Consider the following 17,038-nt stretch of genomic DNA (forward strand, 5'->3'; position numbering starts at 1 on the left):
GTGATGAATGTGAGGTTAAAATGGTTGACAGTAAAACATATTTAAAACAGAGAGATGTTCCCAGGCAGCGCTCGGTGGCACTTGGGTCAAGCACATCAATTCTGGACATGTTCAGAGGAGCTTGTGTACTTTACAAATGCAAATGCAAGACGCCAAACCCTGATGGTCCAGTATTATTACCAGAAATAAACAAGCAATGTGCACAAATAACATCTGCTGCAGTTGAACGGAGGTGATTCAAATAATTACAAAATAAAGTGTAGGCCAAATACAGCGTAAAAGTCTGAAATATGTTTTAGAAGTGGCATAATAATGAAAATAAAAAAACAATTCACAAAATAATACGGTGATTCTGAGCATTTGCCTTTCTCCACATCTGTATATGGGCCCCCAGGGCGCCATGCGGCTTACGGGTCAGCCCTTATCTTAACCTTTTTATTTATCTAAAAGGAATACACACATAAATATAGATAAATAAAATAATTCTTATGATAATGCACGTGAATTACAAGCATAATGTTCTTTTTCATGATGGAAGAGTATTGATTCTGTGGCATCAGTGGGGAGGGGGTTCTGCGGAGGAACAGTGGTTGGTTACTCGGCTGGTGACGAAAGCTTGGAGGCGTCTCCAGGAGGTGGGGGCGTTCCTAGGAGGACTCAGACAAACCTATCCCTAAAATGGCTGCCATCGGAGTTTTTACAGAATACTCAAAAATATGTGAATGTGCCAAGGCAACACTTCAGGCATGTTTTTAATAAGGGAAGTAAATAAGTAAATAAGATGATGTAAAGCTTGAAAAAGTCGATTTTGCATAATACCCCCCCTTTAAGGCACTAACTGAAGGAAAGCTCTCATTACAGCGATAACACAAACATTAAAGTTTGGGATCAAGGCATTAAACTAATTCAAATGTGTCCTACTATTGGAAGAGAAGAGGAATAACAATTCCTGCGGATCAAAACACCGTGAAGTGAGTGGAACCTGTTTGTGATGACCATCCTTTAACCCTGAAACTCATGACTAACAAGCCCAAAACGATCAGGCAAATGACAAAATGGGCAGAGTAGTATGTTGGCAGCATCATCAAAATACCTTGGCATTAAGATGAAGAATTACTGTAAGTTATGAGACAGATCGAGGCAGGTCAGGAAACAGCCAGGGGCATAAACCGCTCTGAAAGGATCAGAGCGTATATGAGAAGCGCACTCAGACATCAGTGTCGATTCAGAACTATCAGTATATAGCAAAAAAATAATAATAATGAAGAAAAGAAAGCTTAACCATAATAATTTTTTTTCTATGTATTATGGAAATGGACCTAATTGACCGCCATCTTACCCCATTAGAGTTGAAGAGGTGTTGAAGTGCCAGTATTCTACAGGAAGAAGTGAAACAGCGTCATTGCCTCAAACTTACCCACACTGACTGACCTCAATGATCTGACAATGTCTAAAAAAAAAAAAATAGAACTTGATTTCTGCGAATATACTGAGTCTCAAGTTGCTGGCAGTATTTATGAATCACATGAACATATATTTCTGGAGATCCACAGATCCACAGCTGCAGCAGATCATGTTTGAGACTTCCTGTCTGAGATTGAAGACATAATGCTGTGATTTAGGATGTAAAGGCAAATCTCCCAGATGCAGTGTATGTGTGACAGTCATTTGTCCATCTGCCAGCTCAGTTTACCAATGTGTTCTCTATTATGTATGTTTTCACTGTATAGTGTCCCGCCCCCGAAACTGAAATGCATGCAGACTATTCTCCTACTATAGCTCAGAGGTCTGCAACCTTTTGGATCCACTGAACCCACTCCTTCCAAAAATGCTGATCTTTTCTGTTGCAGGAATGTTCATTTGTACGTTTACTGAGAGTAAAAAAAATCAGGGAATGTCTCCTAATTAGATATGGACAAAGAGCTGAAAAGTCAAGAGCGGCAAAAGCAAGTCAAGTTTTGACTTTTATAATAGATAGAACACATACTGTATATATGTATATTCTTCCTCAGCTTTCCTCCAGGCTTGGGTCATGAGGGTTCTGCGAAGTATCTTCCTAGAACTGCGCTTTTCGGGACTGAGATGTCTGATGTATTTCCTGGGATCTGCTGGAGCCACTCCTCCAGTTTGTGGGTCACTGCCCCGAGTGCCCTTAAGACCACGGGCACCACTGATGCCTTCACCCTCCAGGTTTTCTCCAGCTCTTCTCTGAGCCCCTGGTATTTCACTAGTTTCTCGTGTTCTTTTGTCCTGATGTTGAAGTTGCTTCCTCTGCTCTTTGTCCACCACCACAATGTCCGGTTGGTTCGCCATTACCATTCTGTCCGTCTGTATCTGGATGTCCCACAGGATCTTGGCTCGGTCGTTCTCTACCACCTTTGGAGGTGTTTCCCACTTTGACCTTGGGGTTTCCAGCTCATACTCTGCACAGTGGTACCAAGGGGCCTCAAGCAAGAATGTCGGTAGGGGGCCCTCTATTGGCCGCCCTGTGTACTGCGCACTGGGAGAGAGGACGTCTCGTGGGCAGGACTTGGTCACCTGACAACTCCCATAATGCAGTTCTCTGTTTCCCTCAGAACAGAAAGCTGATGTTCTGTCATTATGAGTGTCACAATAAGACATGAGTAAAAACTCTGTCCACTGCTCATTATAAGTTAACATGATAGGGAACCATGACTCTAAAGCATGCAGCAGGATGGGGATAACAGCGCCACAGCTCATAGGTGGAGACATGGTGTAACTCCAAAATCTTAGGAAGACTTTATATCAAGTCTTTTTTGCCAAAAAATGTTTTCAGTTTGTCACATGACACATATGACATGTCCTGAACTATTTAAACCCTCATCAGGTACAGCTGTGGTACATTGCCTTGACAAAGACCCGAAGATCGAAACGTGTCGGCGTCTGAATAAAAGAATATCATCTAACCTCAACCAGCCTCGGATACTTTATTCTCCTCATTTACTGTATATCAAGTGTTTGATGCAAGTTCATAAAAAATGGATCTGTAAAATGGCCCTTCCCAGTTGGGGGCCCCAGGCAGCTGCCTGCCTTGCCTAATGGCAAGCTACGCCTCTGACTCTGCACAAATGTTCCTGTACACTATGCCAGCTCCATGTAAGCTTTCCCTGCAGCATCTTACACCCTGCAGTATGTGCTGGATTGTCTCATTGGCCTCTTTGCACAGTCTACACCTGAGGTCTTGTCTGGTGTGATCGATCTGGGCCTCTATTGCTCTGATGCTCAAGGCCTGCTCCTGTGCAGTAATGCTGAGGGCCTCTGTGTCCTTTAGTCCAGCTCTGTCGAGCCATTGGTTTGATTTCTTGATATCCGCCACTTCAGTTATGTTTCGGTGGTACATCCCATATAGGGGCTTGTCCTCCCATGACAGAACCTGCAGCACCTCATCTTCTGTTCCCATTGTCTGAGACATTCACTGAGCACGTTATGAACCATCACTGAAACTGAAACTGACCAATATATATATATATATATATATATATATATATATATATATATACATAGAGAAGTGTGGTCGGATGGTGACTAAGAGAGGGAAGGTCGTCCACACAGAAGGGGTCTCACTCCCAGAAGGAACAATAGCAGACATTGAGGACAGTTACAAGTACCTCGGAATCCCACAAGCAAATGGCAACCTCGAAGAGGTGACAAGGAAAGCGGCTACGGCCAAATACCTCCAACGAGTAAGGCAGGTCCTAAGAAGCCAGCTCAATGGCAAGAACAAGTCCCGGGCAATAAACAGCTACGCCCTACCAGTAATCAGATACCCTGCAGGAATAATAAGCTGGCCAAAGGATGAGATACAGACCACAGATGTTAAGACGCGAAAGCTCCTAACCATGCACGGAGGGTTCCACCCCAAATCCAGCACCCTGAGACTGTACGCTAGCCGTAAGGAAGGAGGCCGAGGACTAGTGAGTGTGAGAGCCACTATCCAGGATGAAACATCCAAGATCCATAAGTACATCAAAGACAAGGCTCCGACAGATGACGTGCTCAGTGAATGTCTCACACAATGGGGAACAGAAGATGAGATGCTGGAGGTCCCGTCATGGGAGGACAAGCCCCTACACGGCATGTACCACCGAAACATAACTGAAGTGGCAGATATACAGAAATCCTACCAATGGCTAGACAGAGCCGGACTAAAGGACAGCACAGAGGCTCATCATGGCTGCACAGGAGCAGGCCTTGAGCACCAGAGCAATAGAGGCCCAGATCTACCACACCAGACAAGACCCCAGGTGTAGACTGTGCAAAGAGGCCAATGAGACAATCCAGCACATATCTGCAGGGTGTAAGATGCTGGCAGGGAAAGCTTACATGGAGCGCCATAACAAAGTGGCTGGTATAGTGTACAGGAACATCTGTGCAGAGTATGGGCTGGAAACCCCAAGGTCAAAGTGGGAAACACCTCCAAAGGTGGTCGAGAATGACCGAGCCAAGATCCTGTGGGACTTCCAGATACAGACGGACAAAATGGTAATGGCGAACCAACCGGACATTGTGGTGGTGGACAAAGAGCAGAGGAAAGCCATTGTGGTCGACATAGCAATACCAAGCGACTTCAACATCAGGAAAAGGGAACACGAGAAACTAGAGAAATACCAGGGGCTCAGAGAAGAGCTGGAGAAAACCTGGAGGGTGAAGGCATCAGTGGTGCCCGTGGTCGTTGGGGCACTCGGGGCAGTGACCCCCAAACTGGAGGAGTGGCTCCAGCAGATCCCAGGAAATACATCAGACATCTCAGTCCCGAAAAGTGCAGTTCTAGGAACAGCAAAGATACTGCGCAGAACCCTCAAGCTCCCAGGCCTCTGGTAGAGGACCCGAGCAGGAGGAAAAAGAGACTCCGCCCGCGGAGGGTGAGGAAGAGTTTTTTTTATATATATATATATATATATATATATATATATATATATATATAAGCATGGGGATTTGATTTTAATACCACGTCACCCAGCTTTCTGCTTTCAAGCTTGTATAGCTTGGATTTAAGATTACTCTGACTCGTGACCTGTGTAATCGACTGACACAAAAGAGAAGTTGTAGAAACATTGACCACCAAAGCCCAGGCATAAACTTTCTTTACTCTTACATGGACCTAAGTCACAGGAATGATACAGCAGTCGATATAAGGAAACAATACCTGAGATTATTACAAATATAATATGTACACCTCTGAATATAATATTGCTGTAATGTTGACTGTTACAAAACATTCTAGCAAGCACAGAAACCTGCCTGTGTGTTCAATATTCTCACAAACCTGTTAGAGAAGGTCAATAGATTAAAAAAAAAGAAAAGCAACATAAAACATGAAATACAAGTTTAAATACAAATATATTATTTTAAATATTAGAAACACTTGTCTCTGTAACAAGTAAATTACAACGAAATCTACTGGATTCTCCATGTCCTAAAGTTTAAAAGTCAGTATTAAACTTTGAGTTAACAGTCAGACATACTGTATATAGAGTTATATTGTTAATGAGAGAGGTATGAAGACGACGTGTTAGCAATTTGTCGAACATTGTTAGCATTTGCCTTTCTGCCTGATTTGTATCACTGCCCAAAATGTGTCAGACTTACAGCTTAACAAAACCACCTTTGTTTGAACAAGGAAGATCCTTTTTAAATGCCCGTCTCCAAGTCAAACAGTAACTCACCACTTTGTAATATGAAAAGGATATCATTATTTTTATTGTATTCGATCCAAGTTATTTGAACTCTAGTATTCTTCTATATATAAATAAATGTAATCTACTCAGGTAAGTGCAGTGTCGACAAAGTGACCCACAATCCTTGGACAGTTACGACCACACGGTAACGCCCCAAACTGCACTGTCCCTCACGTGTAAACCTGCATCCATAGGACACACAGGGCGCACAATCACCTACAGGAAAAAAAGCTGCCGCGAGAGCAGGAATCACCACCTCATCAGAGAGAGGACACACAGTCGTCTGTACTCGTGACAAAGCTGATGTCAGAAGCCCATGATGGAGCCAGTGTCTCACAGATGATACATGAAAGTAAAGAACCGCAAACGTTAGTTTGTTTTATATGCAAACAACAAAGAATATCTAATATTTAATGTAGACGTTAGTAAATTGCAGTAATAATGGTAGGAATTTAAAGGTAATTTTCACAGATGTAATGTTTTCACAGCCCATTAGGCCGAGGCCACACATCTCGCTAATGCGTTTAAGTACTTATACCTCAGTGTCAAGATGCAAGGGTGACAACATCAGCACCAATGTGGGCGTTTAGCCATTTCTTACAAATCTGCAGTGAAAATGAATGACTGATGACTTATTTATCCCGCCTGAGTGGGCCGGTCACGGCAAATGCAAGGGTTTTGAAAGTATATATGAAAGTATGAAAGTACAAATCCATAATCCAGACTTTCTTCAAACATTAAAACACTGCACCAGGGAGAAGTTGCACTGAAGGTAACTGCACAATTATGATAAATGCATATTTTATATATCTTTTGAATGAAACAATAGGATAGGAAAATTGGATGGATATCCATGTGTGGTCCCGGCCTTACTCATAAAAACCCTTTAGGGGATTACATTTATTTCCATCAAATCTCTGAAAGCTGAGGCTGGTTGCATATGCCTGTCCTTGCCCTCGGACAATGCGCAGCAGAGGCTGCAAACCCGCCCTGGCACAGCAGGAGCTCAGAAAGAGCCGGGCGACCGAGGCGTAGGATCCACATCTATGTGTTACACAGCACCTTAAGGGCATGAAGACTCAGAACCTGGTGGAGCATGAACATACGCACAGGCAATGCTACTCCACATGGTGTAAACCTGCGCCCGCCAATGTGTGTAAAGAGTTTCCACGGAACTGTCGATAATTTGGTCATTCTCCAGACTGATGTGATGGTGTCTCCAACAGCACAAACAGCAGTACAAATCAGGCAGTGACATCCATGGCAAAAAAGGCTTAGATCTCCTATGACATCCGTTGAGCAGTTTAACACAAGTCTATGGCAGTCTACTGTCGCTAGTTTACTCTCATTATTAGTCTGGTGCTTCAGTGAAAACTCATATTCACAAAGTTAGACACTGTAAGTCAATCTACAGTTTCAAAACATGTGGTGTGGTCTATGGCTATGAAACACTAGCCAACTAAACAAGCGCTTGGACAGGAGTACAGTGGCAGTGGACCACATTGGCAAACTGTCCAAGAGTGAGTCGCAGTTTTCAGCAGCAGCAATATCCTTGATTCTGAAAATACCAGTTCACACAAAACACTAAAAACTTTCCAGCTTATATCAGAAAAAAATAGTTAGGGAAACTATATTGAGATCAATGTCAAAATTTAGAAACTTAAAAAATCATTTTGTATGTATTTTGGAACGTTTTTACATGGAACCCATTTAAACGATTTAAACACTGTATCAAATTGTTCTTTGGAATCTCTCGAAATCTTGCTTTTTATTTAACCAAAATACCCATAATTTCCCAAAAGAAAGTCTGATTAATCTGATCCAGTCCCCCTAACCATCTTCTGTGGTAAATTCTAACACGTTTACAAAGAAAGACTCAATATTTGCTACTATAGGCATGAATGTACATTACATTAAGGTCATTACCGCCTCACACAGCAGGGACTTCCAGACCTCAAGAGCTCTTTACATTACGCTCTTATGTGTCAGTGCTGCGGCCTATTCAAAGTCTTTATTGCTCGTCTACGCTATGAAGCTTGTGTGCCTCACAAGGTATGCAAAAAAACCACACATATTCAAACAGTCTCTGAGTAGAAAGCAAGTCACAAATCTTCTCCAACTTAGACACAAACAGATGAACATTTGGGCGGAGAAAAAAAAAAAGTCTTATGCAGGAAACTCTATTACACTGCTGTGTGTACGGAGTTCTCATTCTCACTATTGGCCGCCCTTCCGCTGAATTGACTGAAGCTGGAGGCCCTGCACCGTGCTCTGGGAAGCCCCTCGCCCTGGCTGTTGAGGGGGGGCAGGGTGCTGTACCGGCCCAGCGGAGCTAGCCCCTGTCCCGACTGGAGCATGGCGCTGCACGACTGGAGGTTGGCCCCGTCCTTAGTGAATAAACTTTGAATCAGCTGGAACTTTTCCTTCTCTTCTTGTAAAAACACATCCACCAGGAGTTTCTTCTCGCGCTTGAGCTGCTCCACTATGGTTTTGGGGACGTCGGGGATCACCCAGGCCACCACCAAACTCAGGAACATCACCAGGTTCTAAAAGAATTGGAGAATGAATGTGGTTCAATGGAGTAGAGAAAACAACCTGCTTTTGAACACTTCAAAAACATGTGAACTTGTTATTACTTTTTGTCACAATAGGAATCAGTTGCCTGTTACTATCCATGATTTTGACGTGCAGATTGTTGAGAAATGTAAATTCTTGGGTGTGACTCTTTCTCATGACTTGAATTGGAGCCCTAATACGATGAACGCCTCTTCTTTTTACACAGGCTTCGAGAGTTTACCCAAAATACTAGGATTCTTTTGACCTTTTATTATTGTGTAATTGAGAGTGTCCTAACCAGCAGTGTTCATTTTGACAACATATTTTATAAATAAAACAGAACAGAAAAGCAACAAACAACAAACGGTGTCATTTTTTGAGCACCGCGCCGCTCAGTGGATAACATTTTGGGAGAGCAGAACGCCCGAATTAGCCTGATGGTAATTAGTTTTAGACCCTGTACATTCAGAGAACTCAAGAGCCTTAAAATTGGTTTAGCGATCAAAATGTGCAACGCCTTTTTAGAGATTTCTGGTTAAGTCCAGCCTCCCCTTTGGGACAGCTCTCCGCTGTTGCCTGGAAGTATTTTATTTTGGGGGACTCTCCTGTAGGCTACTGTTCATTCTGTCCATAATGTCACGATCTATGGAACTTGTGAAGCTTAATTGTGTCATAGTCTCGAGAGGAACCTCCTTAATGGAACATGCATTTTAAGATTGTTTAGTTTTACACATGTTGCATCAAGTTGTAAAGGACAAGGTTAAAGTTGTGAGTGCTCTGAGGCGTTAGCTCGAATTCGGCACAAACAAATGCAGCTCTTGTCCTCGGTTTTGTAGCTTATACTGGTTTAGTTCAAGGGCTTATTGTATTGCTAATGGCACTCGTGATTTCGGGGCGGTTCATTACATTAATTTAATTTGCGACCAACGCTCCGCTCATTTAGCTCCATAGGTAGAGCGCTGGGCTCATATCCACGAGTTTGTGAGATCAATCCTGACCTCCACCCACTGGGAAGAACATAAATCAGCATCTCTGGTATGATTTTATAGAGGGGCGGTCTTGACCCTAAAATCCCGGGACTATTTTTTCTGCCAGTCCAGCCCTGGTCTCTGTATTGGAAGAACCACCTCTGGGTACACTGGCTGGGGTTTTGTTGTCGCAGTCTACTCAGACTTCAACCAGTGTCCGTCGGGCTGTGGTCGAGCGTATTGCAGTGTTGGCCCCATTTAAAGTTTATGAGCTGATTGATATGCTTAGTTTATTTGTTTATTTGAGCAGTTTGTCTGCTCAAAAGGAGTGAGCCAAAGCAAAAGGCTTATAAGCGCCCACCCCTGAAATACAAATATGATAACATGTAATTGTTTGGGTGTTAATAGTTTAAGCAGACACTGTTTTCTCATTCTTGTGATTTCAATAAAGATCAGATCACATTTTATGACCATTTTAGGTGTTTTTTAGGAAAACCAAGGCATGTGGAAAGGATACAAACTCCACAGGGAAAAGTGGAATGAATTAGGAAACAAATGAGGAGCGCAAGCGTAGGATTGACTCTTGCAGGTTGAGAATAACAAACAGAACACAGGTTGCTTGAAGCTGCCACAATTAGGAACTGAAATACATACAGTGGGAGGACAAAGTATGAGATCCCTTTGGAATTTCTTGCATTTCTGCCTAAATTGGTCATAAAATGTGGTCTGAGCTTTATTAAAATCACAAGAATGAGTAAACAGCGTCTGCTTAAACTAATACCACCCAAACAATTACATGTTATCATATTTGTATTAGCCAAAACATGTAAACATTCACAGGGCAGGGAGGAATTTAATAGCTGGCTCAAGTGGAAGCTCAGAAACCTTCAGAATTTCACACATCAAATACGCAAAATAAAATGTGTGTGACGATTTTCTTTATTGTAAATAGACCGAAGGCCGAAGCTACTGATTATTAGCCCAAAGTAAATCACAGCACTGGAAAAATGACCATCATGAGATAAATGACTTAAAATTGCTTGAATTAAAGTTTTTCTATGTTGACTTTGAATCGGTTTTAACTAATCCAAGATACAAATGCTATAGCGCCAATGGAACAACAATAAAATCCACTTGAAATCAGACAAATAATTGTTTGAAATGACACAAAATGATCTGAATTAAGAGAATAACTACTACTAGAGGTTTTATCTCATCTAAGACCAGACCAAATCTACTCAAATCTTAAGATTTAATCTGTTCATTCAAGTAGATTTATGTCATTTATTCCTTAAAACAATTATTTCTTTTTCTTCTTCTTTCAAATGCCAGTGATGTACATAATATATGACATAATTGGGTGTATTGACGGTATTTCGAAAAAATGTTCTCCCATTTAAAGGGGCTAGATGCCATTTTTTACTCACTACTGCCACCTCAGGTCAGACGTGTAACTGCATCTTCCATATTAAGCTCGTGCATGACGGCACTTTGGACCCGAATTAACACTTTTTCGAGTGACAGTGCAGGATTTTAGAGGCAGTTGTGGTGAACAGGTCTCATTCTACACATTAGGACATGGCTGGAACATGTAGGGGGAGGAAAATACTTAGTTTTAACATTTTTAAACTCTGTATAGTCCCTTTAACTCTAATCATGTTAAAAGTACTCTCTGATTTGTGTAATAATGTTTCTCAAAATCACCTTGGGGGCCAGAGTTTCTGTGCTGGAGGGCCGGATTTGGCCCCTGGGCCTGACGTTGCCTACCCCTGCAGTACACTATAGTACATGGACATGCCGTTGTACAGTCTAATCTATAGAGAGTACACATGTGATGTCGACAGTGGCACAGATGGTAGAGCGGGTCGTCTCATGATCGGAAGGTCGTGGGGGTTCGAATCCCACCTCCTGAAAGTGCACATTGTCGTTGTGTCCTTGGGCAAGACACTTCACCCACATTGCCCCCAGTGTCTGCGTACATTGGTGTATGAATGAGAGCATGAATGGGTGAGTGGATCCTTGCTGTAAAGCGCTTTGAGTGCCTAATGTAGGTGGAAAAGCGCTATATAAGTTGAGACCATTTACCATTTACCATGTCATAGTGCCTCTGTTGAGTTATAACATTTGTTTCCTTTCAAATAGAAAGTGCCTACCACTCCATAGGCTGTTCAAAACTGAAACCTGAATCTCGAACCCTGCCACTTGTATCAATTTAGTCTCCGACGCCATGAAATTGAAATGAAATGAGTTTTTAAACTGTGAAGGTTACGCAAACTTCCCCGACACCAAGGTGAAATCTCAGATGTCCCCGTTGTGTAATGAAGTGTGCGGATCACAGAGGTGCCGAAGGACGTTGGACAGATGTGAGCGGTGAAACTATGCGTCTGTTTATACGTCGAGCCTTTGGTCATTTACTCAACCATCTGGGAACGGTTCAGACGTGATGAGTACAATCAGTCTGCTCAATGACAAATGACAAACACACACACACACCCAAACTTCAACCCACTTCAAACTCATTCAAATCTGACGGACAACGTACACTAGCATGCAGACAAGCTTTTCTATTCGTATCTCATGGTATGCTTTTACGGACTCTCGGATCACTTTGGTGTGAATTTTATCAATGAAATGCATCCATTTGTCTGATTTCGTGCATAACTGATCCGTAAAACAACATGGGCTGTCAGATTAAAATGTACTTAACGGCTCTCCACATCTGATATCCTCTGGAATGTGGACACCGCTGCTTTACTGCCTGTTATTTGAGTTATGCAGGATCCTAACAGGTGGATTGCAGACACATTTTAGACTTACTTTAATAAATGTGTGGTCAAACTGTGTCTCCTGTGGATTTATACTATTATACACATGTAGTAGCAGCAGCAGAGTGGTCCCACCTGGAAGAGTATGACAAAGGCCAGTCTGGCGGCCAGCACACACCAGTACTGTTTGGAGAACTGATAGGCGTCTGGAGACCAGGGAGGCTCTCTGTAGTCCTTATACCTGTAAAACACACAGGAAACATTTATTTTAACATGTAGCCTATTCTTCATGGATTAAAAAGGGGACACCGAGCTTTGGATGGTGTAAATGACTTGAGTTAAAGAGTAATGTTCACATGGAAGCTTTTGAAAAGTATTGGACGTTTTAAAGCAGTACTAAGTAACTATTGCCCCTAGAGGCCATAAGCACAACTGCAGGTGTTGTAGCAAGGTGCGATTTTTTTTTATCTTATTAATTGTGTTGGAGAGTAAATACTACGCTGACAGAAAAGGCGAAGGGAGAGATGGATATTGTACATCCAAAAATACAATGGAAATATTATTTTTCACTCAAACTTGGCTGTAAATACTGTTTAAAGTGATGCTAGCCCGCAGTTAGCTTTGCCCGTTAGCCTGTTAGCTTCTTCTTCGGGATTCTATTAGTGTGCATTGGTTGCTCCGGTTCGGAGGCAGTCAAGTTGCAAGCATGGTTTTCTGGCCAGAGACGCCAGGGGGAGATGAAAGACCCTCCAATCATCCCATAAACACTTGTATTGCCCCCACAGGGACTACGAAAAGGATTTATTAAGGTAAACACGTTACTTAGTACTGCTTTAACCTGTTGTGACCTGACACCAAACTCTATAGAATCCATCTCTCCACTGCGAAAGGCTGTGTTTGTTATAGAATTTCTGATGGGAGGGAGGGGCTAATAACAATGGGAGAGGAAAACCTTTTTGGATGAATGAAACCAAACAGAATATCACGTATTTTCTTGTTTGTGCGGGAAAGGCAGAAGTGTGTGACTGAATATTACCAATACTATTGTGAGAAAATAATTTCTCATTCGTTTTAACCCCACTTGAACAAAGCGCATTTTCTCCAATTTGGCTTTACCCAAATCTAAAGGCATCTTGAAAAGAAGCGCAAAAATGACAAAAACGAGACAACAAAAAAACACTAAAGACAACCAAAATGTGACCAAAGAGCAACAAAAACAAGATGAAAACGCAACAGAAGAGCGATAAAAAGAAGACACAAAAACCCGGCAAAAATGAGACAAAAAAGGCACAAGGGTGACAAGAAAGCAACAAAAAAGTGACAAAAAAGCCACCAAGAAATTATGAAAATGCAACAAAAGAGCGATAAAAATGCAATGGAGGAAAAAAAGTGGCGACAATATACGGCAACAAAGGGATCCGTATAGATCAGTTTTGTGGGTCTTGGCTTTCAAATAGGGTGTTACTCTGGCCTACAGGCTGTAAGCACTGATTTGGGTAAAGCTGAGCTGGATAAAATGGTGGTAAGAGGTTTGCATAGGTCTAATCAGGTCAAAACATCAGCACTTTGGAAAATACTGTCTCATTCAAGTAAATTGTACCATATAAATCTAACCCCAGAGACACGCAAAATGTGTTGTTGTTTTTTTATTTGTTTCTTTGCTCATGCATGTAAATACGCCACACTGTATTGTAGCCACGGGTTAATTTCGAGCCGCTGTGCCCCACTCACACGCCTACTCGGGCTGGCCTATTATGCGTGTTTTTAGTGGAACGGGAACGGAATCTTAACAGCTGTGAGTGAGTTAAAATCCCTGCTGGGAACATTGTGCAATCCGAATGCTCACCGAAGCATGGGGCTTTAATCTTCACATTAGGTCATTTTACTGTTTTATAGAGATGATTAATAGGAATCCTTTCCTTTGACATCTGTAAACACGTGTTGTTGAGCTCAAGGAGGAACAAACACAAAATCCAAACAAATAACAAACGTATCTACACGGGACACTGTGATATCTGGCTAAGAAAATAAAATCATCTACAAATCAGAGGTGACAATATTTGCAATATTCTAGAGTAAACACCTTCTGCTGCACTACATTTTTACTAGAATTGAAACTAAAACAACTTCTTGGTTCAAATGCATTTTTCAAGTAATATGAAAAGTTTCTAGATAGAATAATTTTAACCATTTTGCATTTAAAATAACTTATATTTGAGCAGCATCAGCTTCGTGGTTGTATAAGCTACGCGTCGGCGGAGTGATCTGCTAGAAAATAGTCCCTCAAAATGCGATCATTCATGTGATGCAAGGTCAGTTTTATTCCAAAAATTATTCTATCGACAGAAACATTTATATGATTAGTCTGGTGTTATAAGTGATTTGCCTCTGGTGCTCTGTGGAGCGGGTCAGACTGTTTTTAATGCAGTGTAGCTGATATCGTAGAAATGCGCTAGCCTTGCACTAGACTTGCACTAGCCTAGCGCCACGTAACTCTTCAAATATAAGAACTGCATGAAATACAAAAAAAAAAAAAATCGCCAGAAATCAGCAACACTCTGGATAACTAGGAAATGAGGCCCTAAGTCAAAAATCCTGACACATCCCTTTAAGATCTGGACTCTGTGGCGGCCAATCCATGTGTGGCATTGTAGTCTTGTAATAAGCCCGTGCCATCGGGGAATAACCTGGTAGTTCAGGATGTTCAGGTTGCACAGAGTTGCTAAAACAAAACCTTACCAACTGCAGCAAGATCATAACAGCCAGTTAAATCAAGGTGGTCTTTTTGGGGGGTTCAGACAGTGCATTTCATGTAGGTGAAACTGTATGCCCATTTATGGAACTTTTCACTGCCCCATATACTTAAACAAACGGATATATGCTGGATTAATGTCAACAAAGCCACTACAGGGTTCTCTCGCTTATCTGTAGTTTTCACTCTTCATTATCTCCGCGGCGGTTTTAGAGAGATTCATGATTTTTCCTATGGGCTGGTCTATATACGGCAGCATTTGAGCAGACAAGAACTTCATTGTTAAAATGAGGATGATTCCTCCCACGCGACACAGACAGAAACTGCTGGACTAACACACAACAATCAGCATCATGGCACGGAAATAACAGGGCTCGTCTGTTCACTCAACATGTTAAAGACATCTGGATCCACATTGAGGAAAAATATTGTGTTTCTTTTCTGTGTGATTTACGGTTTCTTATAGATTTACAAATGTTTACAGATACAGCCTTCAGATTAAGTCAGTAGAATGTGAAAACACTGAACATGCACTTCTCCGAATCCTTAGATCTGATGACATCTTTCATTCCCATGGTGGTGTGACCTCAAAACATAAACAAGCATGCCAGTGATTCCAGACTTTCATCCGCTATAGACAACAACAATCAAATAAATGCTACAGCATCTCCATGGAGACGGACCGGTCTCAATCCCAGGAAAGAATCTAAGGAGAGGCGAGTTCCCCAGCACGTCCCGGAGAGCCTTGTGACCAGTCTGAGCTGTCTATCTCTCTCTAAGTCTATCTTTATAAAGCAGGGCAGAGAGTCAGTAGTGTACATACTTTCTCCTTATACAGGCAGGCCTCTGGAATCTGCCTCTCACTTGTCTTTCTTTGATCTCTTAAACCACATGTTAATTCTCTCTGCATTTTACTCAAGAGGACCTGTCCTAAAACCTCCTCTCGTCATCTCTCGAGCTCGGGTCAACTGGCTAAAGATTCTATGGTGCCACCGAATTAAAAAAAAAAGAGCAAAGAAAGAGAAAACATTCCTATCTGGGGGCATATTATAAAACTCCATGTTTGGATTTAGAGGAGCATCCAAGATTCCTCTGAATTAGATTACATTACTGCTGAGCCCGAGTTTATATTATGCTTTTATTCTAAACTGCTTTTGGACATGTTAGGCTTGATATTTTTGTACTGTGTCTTTAAAATACTCCTTGTACTGGAGAAGGTAATTAAATGCAGTTATACCAAACATCATCAGCCAGTGTTTCACCAGTGCTTTGGTGAAAAGGGAAGAGATTCAAATTGAAAGAATTATCCATGATAGCACAGGAGAATGCAGTCTGGCTCGGTCAAAATACTCGGTTTCTGTACCTGCTGTACTCAGTCTACACAAGGGTTTCGCTTCATAATGGACCGCTGTTGTTGTGGGCGGCGTTCCCACAGATGCTCAGGCTGGAATACACATAACTGAAGTGCGAAAAGGAGACAGTGGGACGTTTAACCAGAGCAATAAAACAAAAGGCCACATAAGAAAACCTCAAATCCGCAATATCAGACCACTGCAAAAGGGAATATCATATTATGGACTGGGAGGGGGCAAGGATCGTGGGCACGGAAGAGCACAAGTACAAGCGCTGGATCCGGGAGGCCATAGAGATCAGAAAGCGAGGAATAAGATCCATCAATAGAGATGAGGGCGCCTTTATTGCTTATGTCAGTGTGGTCACGCCTGGGAAGAACAACATCCCAATAAGAGATGCATCATGCACGTCGGAGACGCCTCTGATGAAGACGGAAGTAGTTCCTTGTCCGTCGAAACGCGTAAGGTATTTGAACAGCTTTGTTTGTTTTTACCTAGTGTCTTTCAAAAAGAAACCAAAGAAACTAAAGTTATTACTCAAGAAGACATAATGAATGTAATAAAAGAACATAACAGAAGGGTTTTGTGGGCCTGGATGAGAACAAAGTGGACAAATGCTGCATTTTGGTGGGTTTATGGAATTATTTAGAGGTGCCAAGGCAAATACTACGGAAAAGAAGCAGCTAAAAGACAATTATGAAGGTAAGCTATATGCTAATGTTATCCTAACACCAGCTAAAGTTGTGCTGACAGCGGCTAAAAGCTATCATCAGCAAAATCACATATTTAAACAGCCGATGTGAAATATTTAATCCGTATGATCTGTGTTAGTAAGAGCCATTTTCTCTCCTCTGGCCAATCAGAGCATAGTCTGTTCCCGTCACGTTAGCATCAGTTCAGTTCGCTTTGGCCATAGCCAGAGATCGGTCCCAAAACTTGCCTGGTC

The 17,038-nt window shown here is 42.0% G+C and overlaps 1 protein-coding gene across 1 annotated transcript in view; it reads right to left on the reverse strand.

Annotated features, from left to right (window-relative positions):
* Positions 1-7,657: 7,657 nt before the first annotated feature.
* ano2b (anoctamin 2b) overlaps positions 7,658-17,038 on the reverse strand; it is a 91,437-nt gene continuing 82,056 nt past the window's right edge. Inside the window, exons 25-26 of the mRNA XM_079552554.1 lie at positions 12,124-12,229; positions 7,658-8,245 (exon numbers count right to left, since the gene is read on the reverse strand). Of these exons, the coding sequence (XP_079408680.1) occupies positions 7,883-8,245; positions 12,124-12,229 (469 nt within the window). The 3' untranslated portion in view covers positions 7,658-7,882. The remainder of the gene's footprint in view (positions 8,246-12,123; positions 12,230-17,038) is intronic.

The sequence above is a fragment of the Gobius niger genome, assembly GCF_951799975.1.
Source record: "Gobius niger genome assembly, chromosome: 2".
In the NCBI taxonomy this organism is placed as follows: Eukaryota; Metazoa; Chordata; class Actinopteri; order Gobiiformes; family Gobiidae; genus Gobius; species Gobius niger.